Below are 16,050 nucleotides of genomic sequence, written 5' to 3' on the forward strand. Positions count from 1 at the left end.
ATACTACGGGTACGTACTGATAAGAGACACTCAATGTCTCGAATGGCTCATGCCAAGGATTTCTCTTGATAATGAATCAATGTATGAATGAGTTAATAATATGTTCAATTGAAAGCTCTCATAGTTCTCAGCATATTGTGAGCGTCTCTTAATTTTACCATCTTGACTATCTAAGATTGCCATGCTTTTTGAGCCCTTCCAATGTACCCTGTGAAACAACTACAAGTATAAGCTCCATGTATGCATCTATTTTGTCTTTATAACGAGGCAACAAGGGAGTTGACCAACATGGCATCATCAAATACGTGGTTATTTAGGTTCAAATGCCAGAAAATCTCAGACACACGAGTCTCGCGATTATGACTTGGAATAAAACCATGTGCATCCTACGACAAGCCAGTACATTCTCTTTACTACCATCTTCGACCATGTGACAGCGTCTTGCTATAGCCATGGCTGCTGCGTTGGAGAAGATCACTGCCCACTACCTCGCTCTACTAACTGCTCGTCGAAGCCGCGCCATTCTTGTTCCGATAGCTGCGATAGCTGTCATTTTCACGCTCATCAATATTACGGAACGTGCCTACCAGCAACCATCGATCAACGTTGAGGCTCTATCATCAACCAACATTGAGAGAGCCTCGACGACCGAAGGCCTTACCGACTGGTCAAAGTTTGCCTATGTCCAATATGCTACCAGCAGCAAATACCTCTGCAATGCCGTCATGCTGCTGCAGAGCTTACACCACCTTAAAAGTCGCGCCGACAGGGTCTTGATGTATCCTACAAAGATGCTTCCAGACCCTGAAGACGTGGATGGCGGAGATTTTCAAGAAAGAGAATTGTTGGTCAAGGCGCGAGATGAATACGGAGTCAAATTGGTGCCGGTTCAAATTCAGCATAGAGATATTGTCGATGGTGCGTGTTCCTTGGTGTAGACGAGTGAATTCTTAACTGACATTATTAAGACACATGGGCCGACTTTGACACCAAATTGCTGGCCTTTAACCAGACTCAGTACGAGCGAGTCATTGCAATCGATTCAGACACGACCATCTTGAGCACATGGACGAACTCTTCCACTTACCACCATGTCCAATAGCCATGCCGCGGGGCTTACTGGCTCCTCGGAAACGAAACAGCAAAAGAGGCACTGGCCTCGCCATTTTTCGTCATCCAACCCGACAAGTATGAATTCGATCGCATCCAGAAGGCGATCGCCCTCGATGACGAATACGACATGGAGCTCTTGAACAAGCTATATCACGACACGGCTATGATGCTCCCTCATAGGCCGTACACCATGATGTCGTCTGAACTTCGCGAGACAAATCACACTTTGTATCTTGGCTCCGGTGCGGAAGAATGGAATTCGACAGAGGTGATGAGCCAAGTTAGGACAATTCGTATTTCAGATTACCCTGTGCCGAAGCCATGGAAGAAGTATTGGACAATCGACGATTATCAAAATTCCTTCAAGCTGGAACCAAGGTGTGAGATGAAGCGGGATATGCAGAAGAATAAAATGGGCGGCCATGATAAAGAAGATGGTTGCTCAGGAAGGGACGCGTGGAGAGAGCTGTATGCCGATTTCAAAGCCCGAAAGGCCGTAAGTCATCACCTCTACTCTAATTCATTTTGATACATGATATGAAGAATTGAGTTACTAATGATATAATCTTGCTGCAGACCGTCTGTGCTAGAAAAGCATGGGCAGAAGATGACGAGGTAGAGCTGGACCTGGTGAGAGAAGAGGGCATGATTGGCCTCAACCCAATTCCGTACGTGGAGCAGGATGATACTTTGTCGGTGCTGATGCCAATGGATAGAAATGATTATAGCCGCCAAAAGTGACTGGATTTTAAAACAAAGCCATTAACGTTTGTAGAGAGCAATATCTCAGGATCTCCAGGGCTCACTTACAAAGCGAAGGTATAGCACGGGATTAGAGCCGAGCGCGGCCCGCCCCCACCTTTTCCGAACGCCGGCTATCCGCTCCAAGCCGCTCCAGTGTCGCTACTCCGTAGTCGCAAAGTCAATCAAGCATTATTAAAGAGCTCCATGATAGCAACCTTGTTCTTGTAACCACCTTTTCTGCTCAGACAGCCACTCCGCTCCTTTACCGGCTTCTCTTCCTTCTTCACTCCAAAGCCGAAACCAGACTGATATAAACTCTCTCTTCATACATCACAGCATCATCACCATGTCTGCCTCAGCGTCACCACCCCTCGCCAACCTCCTCCCCCCCAGCTGGAAGCCCCAAGTCACCGCCTGGCTCGCCGAAGACACGCCCTCGCTCGACTACGCCGGCTTCGTCGTCGGCGAACACCCGCGCACCGCCACCCTCTGGGGCAAGTCCGCCGGCATCATCGCCGGCCGGCCGTTCTTCGACGAGGTCTTCCACCAGTGCGGCTGCACCGTCGAGTGGCACGCTGAAGAAGGCTCGCGGCTCGACCTCGGCAGCAACGGCGGCAAGATGAAGGTCGCCACCGTCACAGGCCCTGCAAGGGGACTGCTGCTGGGCGAGCGGGTTGCGCTGAACACGCTGGCGCGGTGCTCCGGCGTCGCGACGCAGAGCGAGCTGCTCGTCTCGAAGCTGCGGGCTGCGGGATACAAGGGCGTGCTGGCGGGGACGCGCAAGACGACGCCTGGATTCCGGCTGGTGGAAAAGTACGGCATGCTGGTCGGCGGCGCGGACGGGCACCGCATGGATTTGAGCTCGATGGTGATGCTAAAAGACAACCACGTCTGGAGCCGGGGCAGCATCACCGAGGCCGTGGCGGCGGCGAAAGCCGTTGCGGGCTTCAGCATGAAGATTGAGGTCGAGGTGCAGAGCGAGGCGGAGGCGGATGAGGCAATTGGCGCGGGCGCGGACGTCGTGATGCTGGACAACTTTACGGGCGATGGGGTCAAAGTTGCGGCGGCGAGCTTGAAGGAGCGGTGGGCGGGCAAGAGGCACTTTTTGCTCGAGGTGTCGGGGGGGTTGAGGGAGGATAATGTCGAGCCGTATGTGTGCAATGGTGAGTTTCTCTCTTGTTTCCCCTTTGATATATTGACTGCTGACTTGAGGATAGATGTGGACATAATCTCTACCAGCTCGATTCATCAGGGGGTGCCGCATGTGGATTTCTCGCTCAAGATTAATCACTGAGTTTTTGGTAATGAGATGAAAATAGGTACAAGTGTAATTTATCTGTACGTGTATGTATATATCGGCTGAAAATTAAAAATGTAGCATAGGCGGGTTATTTGAATGAATTCTCTCGTTATTTACTTACAATTTAAATGCAAAAAAGGCTATACATAAAATACAAGAAGAAAAAGGTATACAAAAACTCTACAATAACAAACAAATGCTCCCTCAAATGCCTCAGTTCACCTCCTTAACCTCCTTCTTCGCTCCAAAGATGCCGTTAAACGTCTTGCTCAGCCTCTTGCTCAGCTTCTCATCGACATTGGCTCCAGCGTCCTTTGCTGGAACCCCCGGCGCGCTGCCCTGCAGATGCGTCACCGGATTGCTCTGCGCCAGGGCCGCGCTGTTCTTGTCGCCGGACGACGTGCAGCAGGATCCGCCGAGGAGGACGCTGGCGTTGTTTCTGGTGCCGGGGACGTCGAGCGCCGGGTTGGCTGTGAAGAAGTCGGTAGGGCGGATGTGAAGCTGGAAGATTTCGACTGGCCTGTGTGATTTTGTCAGTGAACAAGTTTACAAAGCAGCAAAAGGGGTTAACTCACATGACGGGCCAGTCTTCTACTCGGACGTTGTGTGTCAAGCCAAACACGCTCCATACAACAGGGCTGCTTCGCTTGCCCACATCTTCAGTATGTCCATTCGTGCCATTGGACTCTCGATCTGTGAACCAGTCCCCTCGCTTGACCATATCAGCCACGCCGCCCACTTCCTGCGTGCTCTGGTTTGTAAACTCGCCAGCCGCCCAAAGCTCGCCGTCCCGATATCCAGTCACCCAGGCATTGTGATGTGCAAACTGCGCACGCTTCGCCGCCAGGGCCTCCGGCTCAGCGAGCAGCATGGCCGTCGTCGGCGCGACGAGCTTGTAGCCGAGATTCTTGCCCGAGACGGGGTTCCTCTTGTTGGCGTTTTCAAATTTGAGCAGCCTGTTGATACGCGGCTCGGCGTCGACCCATCTGGCTTCCTCGACCTTTTGGCGCTCGACCTTGTAAAAGTTGCCATAGGGGTTCGTCTTGGGGTCGACCTTTTGGCTGTGCGACTCTTCGATGATGACTTGGGAGTCGGCGGCGTTGTAGGAGTCGATGGCGGGATCGATGCGCACGGCGAAGACGTGCTGGTGGTTCTGGGCCATGACGCCGGGGGTCATGATGTTGCCGTAGGCGCTGGTCTTGCCCTCGTCGATGCCGGTGACGCTGACGATGCCCGTGGCGCGGGTCTCGAGCGTGATGGTGCCGGCGAGATCCAGCTTGAACATGAGGATGTACTCGTAGTTGGCCAGGGTGGTGATGAACTGGACTACAAATTCGCGGTTACGTGTCACGACAGCGCGGCTGGTGCGGTAGTTTGTGTGTTTCCACAGAATGCCGTTGTCCTGCTCATGAAGACAGACGACGGCCTTGCCGGGAGATGGCGAGCCATCAGGCTCCGTCATGAGAGCATCGACGTAGTGAATTGCGCCGAGACAGTCACATCCCAGCTCCAGGTTGTTGGCTGCGCGGCCCATGCCACCATCGCCAAAGTCAAAAGCCTGCTTGCGGTGGAAAGGAGGTCGAGGGTCTGCGTAAGGGACCGTCATCTCGCTGAAGCTGACGCGGTACATGACTGAGCGGTTGTCGTAGTGGACATCGTGTAAGACGGCACCCTCACGAGGAGTGAATCCAAGGCGGAATCGCCACTTTTGCCACTCAATCAGACCATCGTCGTGGACGGTGAAGGAGGCGCCCTCTGGCTGGGTGATGTTGATGGGCTTCAAATCCGTCCGCAGAGGCACGTCGAGCAGCTCGGGAACGTACTCGCAGCCCTTGTGGTTCTCAAAAAGCTTGACGGGCTCATCACTTCGAATCTTGGCCTCCAATTCATCGCCAATACCGCCAGTTGCGATCCTCTCAACCTTGACAATCTTCTTGGTGTGCCAGTCCATGATGGGGACAATGGGAATGGGATAGCCATAGTGATTGGAGTCTGGGTTTCCGTTGCGGGCGTCCTTGGCATAGACCAGTCCCTGCATCAGTCGCGGGATGTTCTCCTCGTCGGCATTGGGAGGGCCATAGGGCCATGGCTCAACGCAGACTTCGAAGCCTTCTGGAAGGGTAAACTCGGACATTGCCTCCTTGAACAGATCCGAGTTTATGCAGTCATCGTTGAATAGATCAAACTCGCCACTGCAACGTGTTAGACTTGCGTCCCCTTTTGTCTGTTAAGGAGCGAATAAATGGACTCACGGAGTAAAATATGGCTGATGAGGTACGGGAGCGGAGACTGTAGAAACCTTTCCGTTCTCCAGGTTCACCACGGCGTTGATGTACTCGGCGCGATCCGCTCGAATCACATCGTGCTCGACAATGGCTTCTCTGGGAGGTCGCGGGGTGTCTTCTGTCAAGCTGCCCGTGTGCTCGGCCTCGAGGAACGGCTGCAGCTCAGACTTTTTGGGCTCTTGCAGGTGAATTGCTCTGAAAAAGATGGTCTCTGAGGGACCGTGAAGCTTCGCCACGGCATCGCGGGCCTGGGTGTGCTCGGCGGCCGAGAGTGGAGCCAGCGGATGCGGCCGAGGAGCGGTGATGACGGCCATTGTGATGTAGCGATTAAGAAGAGATGAGTGATGATACCAAAAGAAAGAGAAGGATTTTGAGGGAATCTAGTTTTGAGAGATGATCGTACTCTGTCTTGTAGTGTAAAATCACATAAGACGGAAGACAAGGTTGAGCTGGTGTATGCTTAGTGCTCAGCTAATGGCGTTGGATGCAACACTGTGGCTGAGGAACAACACAGAAGTTCAGTCTATTATACGACTGTTTTTGTATAGGATTGTAAAAGAGTTGAGGGAAGATGATCGGTTCTGCAAGTCTCTCCCCTTTTGGCGGACCACGATGTTTAAGTAGATGCTCAGAGGTTGTCATTATCAAATAGTATCAACGACCAAAGGATTCCGCGGGCTTCCGAGGCCGACGGCTGGAGTGGGGGAGATTCCTCCATACGGTGCGATAGTAGCCGGCGATGGATGATCGATCTCTAGTAAATCGAAAGGCTCAAAGCCAGATGCTGGGTCCTTGAATCAAGCTGCCAAAGTCGTTGCCTCAATTACAGCGATTTGGGGCCCAGAAAGGCGGAGGCGGGGCGGCAGCCACTAAACGTGGTCCTCACAACGGCGTTAGCGCCTTGCCCCGCGTTTTATTCGCCACGAACCAGCCAATGGCACCGCTGTCGGCGCACTATCAGGGGACGCTGTTAACGCTGTTGACGCCGCCGTGGTGCCCACCTCTTTGATAACAAGAACACCACTTTGACAATGGGGTTTCTTCGCCGATCTCCAGTTAGATAGCCATACCATATGGTCAACTTTTTGCTTCTTCGAGGACCCCCAAAACGTTAAAAGATGCCGCTCCGGCACATGACCCCGACCATTCCCGTTCAGGGCGATACCACGCACGGCAAGCATGAGGCTCAAGGCAAAATCGTCGTTGTATGGCCGCACGTTGTGGCATGATCTGATAGTCTCAGCTGCATTAGTTTGGATAAGCAGGTACGGCACGCATTGCATCCTGGCGCATGTGAAGTTTATTGCCTGCTTTTGGATTTGTTGTGTCAATTGGAGAACGGAAAGTCGGAGACGTCAATGAGTTTTTGGGGAATTTGAGTGAGGGGTTGCGGTAACGATGAAGATGGCTGATATTTACCTGATTTGGCAACTTTTTGTGCCTGATTTTTGGCACTTTGCTCCGGGGCAAAGGGCGCACATTGATAGGACAGAACTGGTGGGTTTAGAATTAATATTTTTGCAAGATCTGTTGTGAAGGCGCTTGACCATTGTATTAATGACAATTATAACGTAGATACCGCATCTGGCTGCGAGCGTGTGAAAGCCTCTTACATGTTACACACAGGAGAATTTAACATACCGTTTGTACAAGGTAACAGTATATCATTTCCAGCATCCAATGTCAAGTGTTGCGATTTGTTTTACGTACCAGTAAATGCTCATCGTCATCAGATTAACATACATGCAAATTCCCCATCCATATCATGAGGTCCGCCGTTATCTCTCTATTTTATTCCTATCTGCGGCTGCCCCGCCACCTGTATCTACGGAGTTGTCCGCTTTCACTCTCGCTTCCCCGCCATGCGCCGTCTTTTGGGAGCCGCGGGCTAGGGCCAGAAACGGAAGTAAAAATACATGTACGCCGTTGGTAGTCATCCGACTGCTGGGTGAAGCGTGGAAGGAAATTTGGCTGATAGAGTGTTGATAGAATGTTGATAGAGTGTTGATAGAGTGTTGATATGCCTGAATTATAGATCATGGCCGAAAAAGGGATAGAAGCTCAAAAGCAATCTGGAAACAGAGACGGCGAAAATATATGCAGTAAAGTTCAAGGCAAAGGAGCACTGTCCGAAATGCACTTATGCGCGTATACTTTATACCTGTTGTATTTACATTCGCCAAACACCTGAAGCTCCAAAGGTTCTTTCTCACAAGCTGCAAACTCGCGAATGAATAGATTTCGGTGTCATAGTGGCTTTGGACAGGTAACTCATCATGTAGGTTGAAGCGTGTAAGTTGCGAGGACAAGGAAAGAGAGCACACCTTGCAGATCGTCCGCTTCATCTCGTCGTACCTGATAATAGCTTGCCTTGTCTACGGAAGGAAGCAATGTCTGTTTTTACTATCCTTAGAGCTAAACGCATTGAATTTGAAAAGAGAAGCAGCCGTCCAAAGCATCTCTTTGTCGTTTCTCCAGTTACCGTTTCATTTCATCCACCATCTCACTCCGCCGCCATTAGTAGGCTTGATTCTCTTTTATCCACGTCTATTCATCAGTATACAACTTACTAGCAGTTCGTTTCTAGCCGATTACTAGATTATTTGTTCCTTTTCATGATGCCTGCAATAGCCACACAGCCAGGACCGGTCGGGATATACACGTACTTTGCCCCCCAAGCCCCAGCTGCTGCCCCGACGGAGTTGCGCACCAAATTTAAACATCCCGGCCATCCAGAGCCGCATAATTGCTTTTTAACTCTCTCACAGACCGACCAAAGAGTATCGGCGGCTTCGGGCGGAACATTCTTCTTTGGACTGCATCATTACACAGCTCGCGTAGCCTGCGAGATCCTTACCGGCAATATCTCTCGAAACGGCTTTTTCGCGCTCGACCGAAATGGTGTCTCTGCTGTCGAGACGGGCTGGGAGGATCTTTTGACAGAGGCTGAATATTACTATATCATTCCAGGATACCGTTAGTTGGCTGCACTCCACTCTCCTCTTACCTGTATGTATTGCATTGGATGGATGGTAACCAATGCATGTCCTTTAGCTTCTTATCCCATCGTGGCCTCCTTCCAAGACTGGATATTCCCTCACGAGGATTTGGACAGTATATGGCCGGAGGAACCCATTCTCAGAGTCCATCGTACCCCATACGTCTGCAACTTCACAGGCACTCCGCTTTGTGAAAGAGCGTTGCTCGTGCCGATAGCCGAGGAGCCATGGTATGGAATCAATCGAATGGAGTCGACGATTGGCTTCTCGCATCAGCAGGACCTCAACAGCCCAATGCGTGATGACGCCAATGTCATTCACTTGAGGCCGGACTTGATCATCCCTTTTAGAAGGGCGTCTTTTGCCATCGTACCCAAATCAACACCGTACGGTATGCGGTATGTCATGACTGTTCTCCTCAACCACCCTTCGGGAGCTTGGTCCACGTTCAATGGCAGAGTTGCCCACCGCTTCACAAACGGTTCGAAACATCATCTATTCGCACGATTTGCTTGGGCTATTTTTGAACACGCAAACCCATGGATCGGCCTTGGCATTTGGCGTGTCGTCCTTCGACGATTTCGAGATCCGGCTACGGAGTCATGGCTTTACAGAAGAGAGTTTATCCAATTGATAATACCAGGACACTCGACATTGACCCACAACCAGCAGGAGACTGGACGTTAAGGTTACCCATATGGATACAGAAGGCGGCGAAGGGAAAAGAAAAATGACTTGGAAGAAAGTGAGTAGCTAAAAATGCGTGTATGAGATGGACAAAAGAGTAGAGGTCAAAAAGGAAAGCAGTTCAGGCATAGGCCATGGATACTGAATGCATCCAATAGGTATCCAGCCTTGGTACAATGGATACATGTACATTACCTACTTTCCATCTTGGCCACCTGATAGGTATACACCCACCTATCACGATTGCTTCACCACGTTTCTGAACATACTTGCTGCCACTACAGGGCTTCTTTTCCAACTCAAACTATGAGCCGGGCATTGGATGCCAATGATATCACACACGAGTACACCAATAGGTACTGAAGCCAGTCTATAGCTCTGCCATTCTACGTACGCAAAGAAAAAAAAAAGAGAGAAAGAAGGAGAGAAAGTGAAAAATAAACGGTTGAAACTTTTACTATTCAGCTCTTCAGCCCTGCCTCGGGATTGCAGAAGCGGCGGCGCTTGGCATGGGCCGCCTGCTCTAGTTCCTTGTTCCTTTGTTTTTAGGTCATATCATTCGCGGATGCTGTCATTAATTAGCCTTGTCCCAAAGCTCCGCTTCATAACGGCCCGTGCGGTTAGTAGAGGAGAGAAGAAAGGATCTAGATTTTTGTGGTTGGAATACGAAGTAATAGTGGATGCTTGAGAGCTCGTATTCTGTGAGCTAGGGTGGGGAAAACATTGGAAAATGGAAATACTTTTGATTGCAAAGCAGCACCTGGAACATGAGTGTTGGGCATACAGGAAGTTTGTGCCGAGTGAGGGTTCTACGAGAGAGGATAGGCGAGCTGGAGTGGAATTGACTGGAGGGCAGTTTTGCGTTACAACCGACTTGACTATTGAAACTCTCGGTTCGGGATGCACGCGCTGTGGTGCCTGGGCAAGTGGAAACAGTTTTTGTTTGCTGTCTTACAGGGAGGTTTTCTCGAGTCCTCTGTGTACTGTATAGGTGTATACTAATGTGAGGATATGAGGTTCCAGCTATGGTGTGTTGATAGCGCCATGCATATTCATCACACTTCGACTGTTGTTTAGCTAGTATACCCCCCGGTCACGACGAAGTTGTTTGTATTATTAGCCCTCTTTCTTCTATCTTATGTTATGTATATCGCTATATATAGTTGCATTACGAGGCCTCTTTACTCTATTTTCTGCCGTGAACATCATGTCGCGCCTGCTAAGCTCTAATATGCATGTAGTCTTTCACAGGCACAGCTCTTTGCTAAAGGCAGTTTGGGGTCTACTAGCCTAGAGCGGCTCGCAACAATTGGAGGATTGTAGACAGATGATATTATTGGTGGACAGCGCTGGATGAATATTTGGTTGCGCTTCATTAACTACGTGTATGGAGGCAGCACGGGTTACGGAGGTCTAGATAAGCAGTAAATCGATTCATGGTGCTATTTGTCGTCCCACTAACGGAGCGTGCCGAGTCTTCCATATACGATGTGCGCAATACGAGGAGCTGAAGTGCAGCTATTGCGTGTTAGCTGATGGCACCAATGCACGATTACGAACCATTCATCTCGCCAAGAAAAGCTTGTGTGGTTTATTCTCGTACGTAGGTACCGCTTTCTTTGTGATTGGATGTCGAGGTTAGCTGCATTAGCCATGCACTCTGTTACCATGTGATAATGATACGATATATCGAGTAGGACTATTGCCAACTCTATCCGCCGCATTTATTGGGCTGTTCAAGATAACTATATGAAATTGCCAGCTAGGAATGAAAAAAGTTCGGAAATGATAGATTGCAGGGGTGGCCTGTCCGCCGAACAAGAGGGAAAAAAATCAGCCTTGATTAGTGTGGCAGCGAGTTCCATGATAAGGCCCGTGGGATGTAACGTTGGCGCTTCCCCTTGCGGGCAGCAAAACGAAGCTTGGCACGGTTTCGGCTGCTGGATCAGTAACAAGGTTAAGAACGAGATAATCTCCAACTTTAATGTTGAGTGTAGGTTTGTTTTGCTTGGCTGGCATGCAGTGCAAAGTATAAGATGGAGGAGATGGGAATTGCAGAGGCCACGAAGTATCAATTGCTGCAAAGGTATTCGAGGCTCTGAACACCATTGCTTTGTCCTTGTTTACTCAGCTACTAACTAACTACCATTGGTACTGCGCTCGTGCTTTTTACGAGATGCCCCTCCCCCCATTGATAGCGCGAATTTTTCTCTTTGGGCTTTAGGGGTCCCCGCGAAGGAAATGACGTCGCTCCACAGCTTCGATGTCAGCAGTGAGATGAAGAAGTGCCGGTAGGATTCCAATGCGACTCTGGAAAGCCCCAAAGTAAAAAGACAGACCAGGGGAGAAAAAAGTTATCCATCGCATTCCATTGTTAAAAGTATATAAATCCAGCGATGGATATGGAAGGTCGATAAAACGCAAATCCTCTGGCCTCTCAACTCAACTGTAGCACAGCGCCAGGGTCGCCGATCTGCTCTGCAAACGACCGACAGATCTCGGCGCTAGGCAGTCTGGCGTTTCAAGCTTGCGCCTTGTCAGACCCAGCCGCTCCATAGTCTCTGATCCCTTATTTTCTTACAGTAGCGAGTTAGCAACTTTGCGTAGCAGCCGGCATGTGCTAAGCATGCCCGTTCACAGCAAGTCTAGGCGCAAATCACTCGGTATCACGTCAGTTTGGGTCGAGGCGGCTGCATTCCATTGTCTTCGAGCGTGGTTGAGGCGTGTTTGATCAGCGTAAGAGATGCCATGAGGCGATAATCCGGGGCTATTCTTAGACACGGCAACATCATCTCTGGAGGGCAATGCCACGGCAACACGCTCCAATTCTTGCAAAGATTACACATTGCAGCTGGTCAATTGTCGATATAGATACCTAGATATGGATCAATGTGTTCGAAATCATGGAAATGTTCCTCGTACGGCCTGTCCGGCTGCAACAACAAAGCCCCCCATGCAAATCTACAGCGCGGCGTGGTACCTCGTGCTAGTCGACGATTAGATTAGCGGCCCCAAGACGCCATCCACCATTCAACGGCTTCTGGCAGTGCTACGCTGCTAGCTGAAGCGCCCCTATTTTCTGCTGCCAGTTTTCTCTTCTAGCTCGGAAATCTGCCCTCGCACCACTGTACAGTAAGGCGCGAAGAGGCCAGAAAAAAAGTGACATCAAACCGATGCATGCATCCGCCCCATCCTCGTCTGGAGTCGCATCTTTCTTTTTTTCTTTTCTCTCTTTCACCTCCAAATACTGCCTCTTCCTGTGTTTCCTCGTTCTTCTAATTCCTCGTTGACGAGCTTTTACTCTTTCTCCCGTCAATCGTTTATTCTTTTTTCACCTCAAAGAACTTTGTCCTCGTCAGATTGTGTGGCATCTCGGCCCCCCTTTCGCAATCCCCTCTAATTCCTCGTTTTCTGCATTGGGTCTCCGTATCGTCCCATCTCGTATCTTTCTTCTCCCCCCGTCGACGCCTAATCGAGCGAAGAAAGAAAAAGAGACATAAAAAACGAGAATCCACATCTGGCCCCCTGTCAAGCGGAAGCAAGCGAGAAACTTATTTGGTTTCTTGACTCTTGTTCAATCTACGACTGCTATTTCCTCTTTCATCTTCCTCGTGGACTTTTCGCGTGGAAATATCGTGGTTTTTTCGACGAGAGATCTGCTATTCCATGGTCTGGCTATAGCTTGAGTTGCATTCAGTTCGTGCTGGATATCTACCGCCTTGGCATTCGCGACATTCACGTCATTCCATCCTTATCGACGCAACCTTCGAGTCGAAGCGAAAGCTAGAAACGCCACAATGCTGAATCCACGCCGCGCCCTCATTGCTGCGGCGTTCATCCTTACCGTCTTTTTCCTCGTCTCTCGATCACACACGTCCACCTCCAGCGCCCCCAGCGCATCCGAGCGCCACGATGCACAGGCAGAGGCCGCCGCAGCAGCGGCCGCAGAAGCAGCGGCCAGCCAGCAGCGAGCGGTGCCGCCGCCTCCTCCGCAGAAGCCCATGATCGACATGTCGGGCATGTCGACGTACGAGAAGCTCGACTACGCGTACTCGTACGACATCGAGTCCAAGTTCCCCGCCTACATCTGGCAGACTTGGAAACACACGCCCGGCGAGGGCGAGTTCGAATTCCGCGAGCAGGAGGCTTCGTGGTCAATTGAGCACCCAGGCTTCATCCACGAGGTCATCACCGACTCCGTGGCCGCCACTCTGCTCCAGCTGCTGTACGGGAGCATCCCCGAGGTGCTGGAGACATACCATGCCCTGCCATTGCCCGTTCTCAAGGCCGATTTCTTCCGCTATTTGATTCTGTACGCGCGCGGCGGCATCTACTCTGACATTGACACATACGCCATCCGGAGCGCTCTCGAGTGGATTCCCCAGCAGATTCCCAAGGAGACTGTTGGATTGGTCATTGGCATCGAGGCAGACCCCGACCGCGCCGACTGGGCTGACTGGTACAGCCGTCGCATCCAATTCTGCCAATGGACAATCCAGGCCAAGCCCGGCCATCCTGTGCTGCGCGACATCATCAGCCGAATCACAAACTCGACACTGACTCTGAAAAAGGCGGGCAAGCTCTCCAACTTCAAGGGTAACGACGTTGTGGACTTGACTGGCCCGGCCGTCTGGACAGACACCATCATGGACTACTTCAACGACGCGCGCTACTTTGATATGGAGCACAGCAAGGGAAAGATTGATTATCGCAACTTTACCGGCATGGAAGCGAGCAAGCGGGTTGGGGACGTTGTGGTTCTGCCCATTACGAGCTTCTCGCCTGGTGTTGGCCAGATGGGCGCCAAGGACTACGATGATCCCATGGCGTTTGTAAAACACGATTTTGAGGGTAAGTTTTGGGTCAGATGGCTGGAGCGCAGACAATGTAAGCTAACGATATGATCTCAGGAACATGGAAACCCGAAAGCGAAAGACATATTGGCGAAATCCAACAGGAGCTTGGAGACCTAAAGCTGGTGGAAGACGGACAGCAAATATGAGGTCTCGCAAAAATCCTATAATTGCATGATTAAATGGAGGACACGTTATTTCCTTTTTCTCGCCCCTTATAACTGCACCTGTATATTTTTACATCTTATTCGCTTCGACTGTGGTGGGCTGGGTTCCGCATCGGTTTAACATTTATATTCGGGTAATATTTTTTTTCGCTTCAGTTTCGATTTCATGCGACCCTGCGCATAGGTGTCGCGGCTGTTATGTCGGTAGGAGGAGGCAAAAGGGAGGCTTTTACAAACATTTGAGGCAGCATCAAGCATTGGGACAAGCTCAGTACTCATGTATTCTTTTTTGGGTTTTTGACACCTTTTCTGGAGGGGAGGATAGATGCTGGATGGAGTTATATTTGATCTGCGGTCGGCATATATACGCATATATATAAATATCATTGGCGTTTCCAACTTGTTTTCCTTGTTGTTTAGCTCAGTTTTCTTCTAATGAGAGAGGATGAACATGTTCAAAATACAGATATATGTGTAATGGTTGCACCTCTGCTAGATCAGGTTATCCAGTTGACAAGGACAAGTTAGCTGGATCGAGGCCATCTAGCCAGATCAAGATGATGCACCCAGATCGGGGCCTGTATCTTGGCTAAATAATAAGCGAGCCTCTACGGCAGTCCAGGGCGTCACAACAGACTAACCAATGAGTTAAACCCATGAATGATGCTTCTCTGCTGGCTTTTCAATGTTGGCAACCATCGCGTAGCTCGCCACTAACATGCCGTCGCAACACCGATATAGCCGTCGACGCTACCAGTGCAATCTGGCCTGCGGATTGGAGCCGAGGTCACTAAAGCGTTTTATCCACAGGCACTGTGTTCGCTCCGGGACCCGCAGAAGCTATCCGTGGATGGCACGATTTCCATGTTTCGACCGACGGTGTGAGAAAGGTGATCGCTTCAGATGTAGAGTTAAGGAGCTTATCCGTGCTGTGTAAGGCGAGCTCCCGGGCTTCGTACCGACTGCCGCATTAGGTATACAAGGTTTTTGATTCGTGATGATGATGATTCGTATACCTGTATCCGTACATGTAGATATTACCGCTTGGGGACAGTGCTGAGTTTGTAAGACGGCATGCATATCACGGCTGACATCGTGTAGGAAGCTTGTTAGTAGGTGCTCTTTTACAAGCATTAACAAAAGCAAAAAAAGAACATTCACAATCCACTGTCTGTCTACGATCCCAGCATTTCCATAAGTGGCCACGTTTTGCAAAACACAATACGATACACCAGGTCGGCTAGACACCGAAATCGTGCATCAGCCGTCGCGGTTCTAAAAACTGCCCGCCCCAAAGAAGCAAGCAGCAAGCAAAGCCAAGCGTACTCTTGCCCCTGTAGCCCGAACCGGACCGCACATGCTGCGGGCCAAGACTTATTTCTCCCATACGGAGTCTCCTCCATTTTAGGAATTCTGGCCCCCTCTCTCGTGGAGCGAATGAGGGGCAAGAGAAGAAAATAAGGAAAAGGCCCGGCCTTTTTTTCTCTCTCGTTTTTTCCTATTTAGATGAGCTTGCCTTTTCTAACGTACAGTACGTATAAGCTCTGAAAAGCCAAAGACAGGCAGCTTCGCGAATCCGGTGTGGAGAAGTAGTAACGCCTCCCTCTTTTTTGTGTGGCTGGTTTTTTAATACCTGCGTTAGCCATGATGCTAAACTAAGTACTAACTGCTGCATGCTAACTGACTCCCGCTCTCAGCTCATGAACACGGTCCGAAGTGGGCTTTTTTGGATCGCTTTGGCTTTCCGTGCCTCTTGTCTCTTAGTACTTTTTACTCTGGGGAAGGGGGAAGACGCAAAGCCGCGAGTGGATAGTGCCCCCAATGCCGCTTGTGCGCGGGACTGGACTGTGGAAATTCTGGTCCCTCGGTCTTAAAAAATCGTGGGTGTCTCTTCCGCGTGTT

At 50.4% G+C, this 16,050-nt stretch overlaps 4 protein-coding genes across 4 annotated transcripts; 3 read left to right on the plus strand and 1 right to left on the minus strand.

Annotated features, from left to right (window-relative positions):
• Positions 1-452: 452 nt before the first annotated feature.
• Positions 453-3,144, plus strand: TGAM01_v209738 (hypothetical protein; the record flags this gene model as incomplete). The annotated part of the gene is made up of 6 exons (XM_024550626.1): positions 453-918; positions 969-1,027; positions 1,103-1,609; positions 1,690-1,781; positions 2,194-3,006; positions 3,075-3,144. The coding sequence occupies 6 exons, from the start codon at positions 453-455 to the stop codon at positions 3,142-3,144; spliced, it is 2,007 nt and encodes a 668-aa protein (XP_024404636.1).
• A 226-nt stretch (positions 3,145-3,370) lies between these two features.
• Positions 3,371-5,756, minus strand: TGAM01_v209739 (copper amine oxidase; the record flags this gene model as incomplete). The annotated part of the gene is made up of 3 exons (XM_018807629.1): positions 3,371-3,677; positions 3,733-5,349; positions 5,410-5,756. The coding sequence occupies 3 exons, from the start codon at positions 5,754-5,756 to the stop codon at positions 3,371-3,373; spliced, it is 2,271 nt and encodes a 756-aa protein (XP_018659114.1).
• Positions 5,757-8,060: 2,304 nt separating this feature from the next.
• Positions 8,061-9,128, plus strand: TGAM01_v209740 (hypothetical protein; the record flags this gene model as incomplete). Its single annotated transcript, XM_018807628.1, has 2 exons — positions 8,061-8,418; positions 8,497-9,128. 2 exons carry the CDS (start codon positions 8,061-8,063, stop codon positions 9,126-9,128), a joined length of 990 nt encoding a protein of 329 aa, XP_018659113.1.
• Positions 9,129-12,925: 3,797 nt separating this feature from the next.
• TGAM01_v209741 (alpha 1,6-mannosyltransferase) lies at positions 12,926-14,130 on the plus strand (the record flags this gene model as incomplete). Its single annotated transcript, XM_018807627.1, has 2 exons — positions 12,926-13,979; positions 14,039-14,130. 2 exons carry the CDS (start codon positions 12,926-12,928, stop codon positions 14,128-14,130), a joined length of 1,146 nt encoding a protein of 381 aa, XP_018659112.1.
• Between the last annotated feature and the right edge of the window lie 1,920 nt (positions 14,131-16,050).

The sequence above is a fragment of the Trichoderma gamsii genome, assembly GCF_001481775.2.
Source record: "Trichoderma gamsii strain T6085 chromosome Unknown Scaffold_50.2, whole genome shotgun sequence".
In the NCBI taxonomy this organism is placed as follows: domain Eukaryota; kingdom Fungi; phylum Ascomycota; class Sordariomycetes; order Hypocreales; family Hypocreaceae; genus Trichoderma; species Trichoderma gamsii.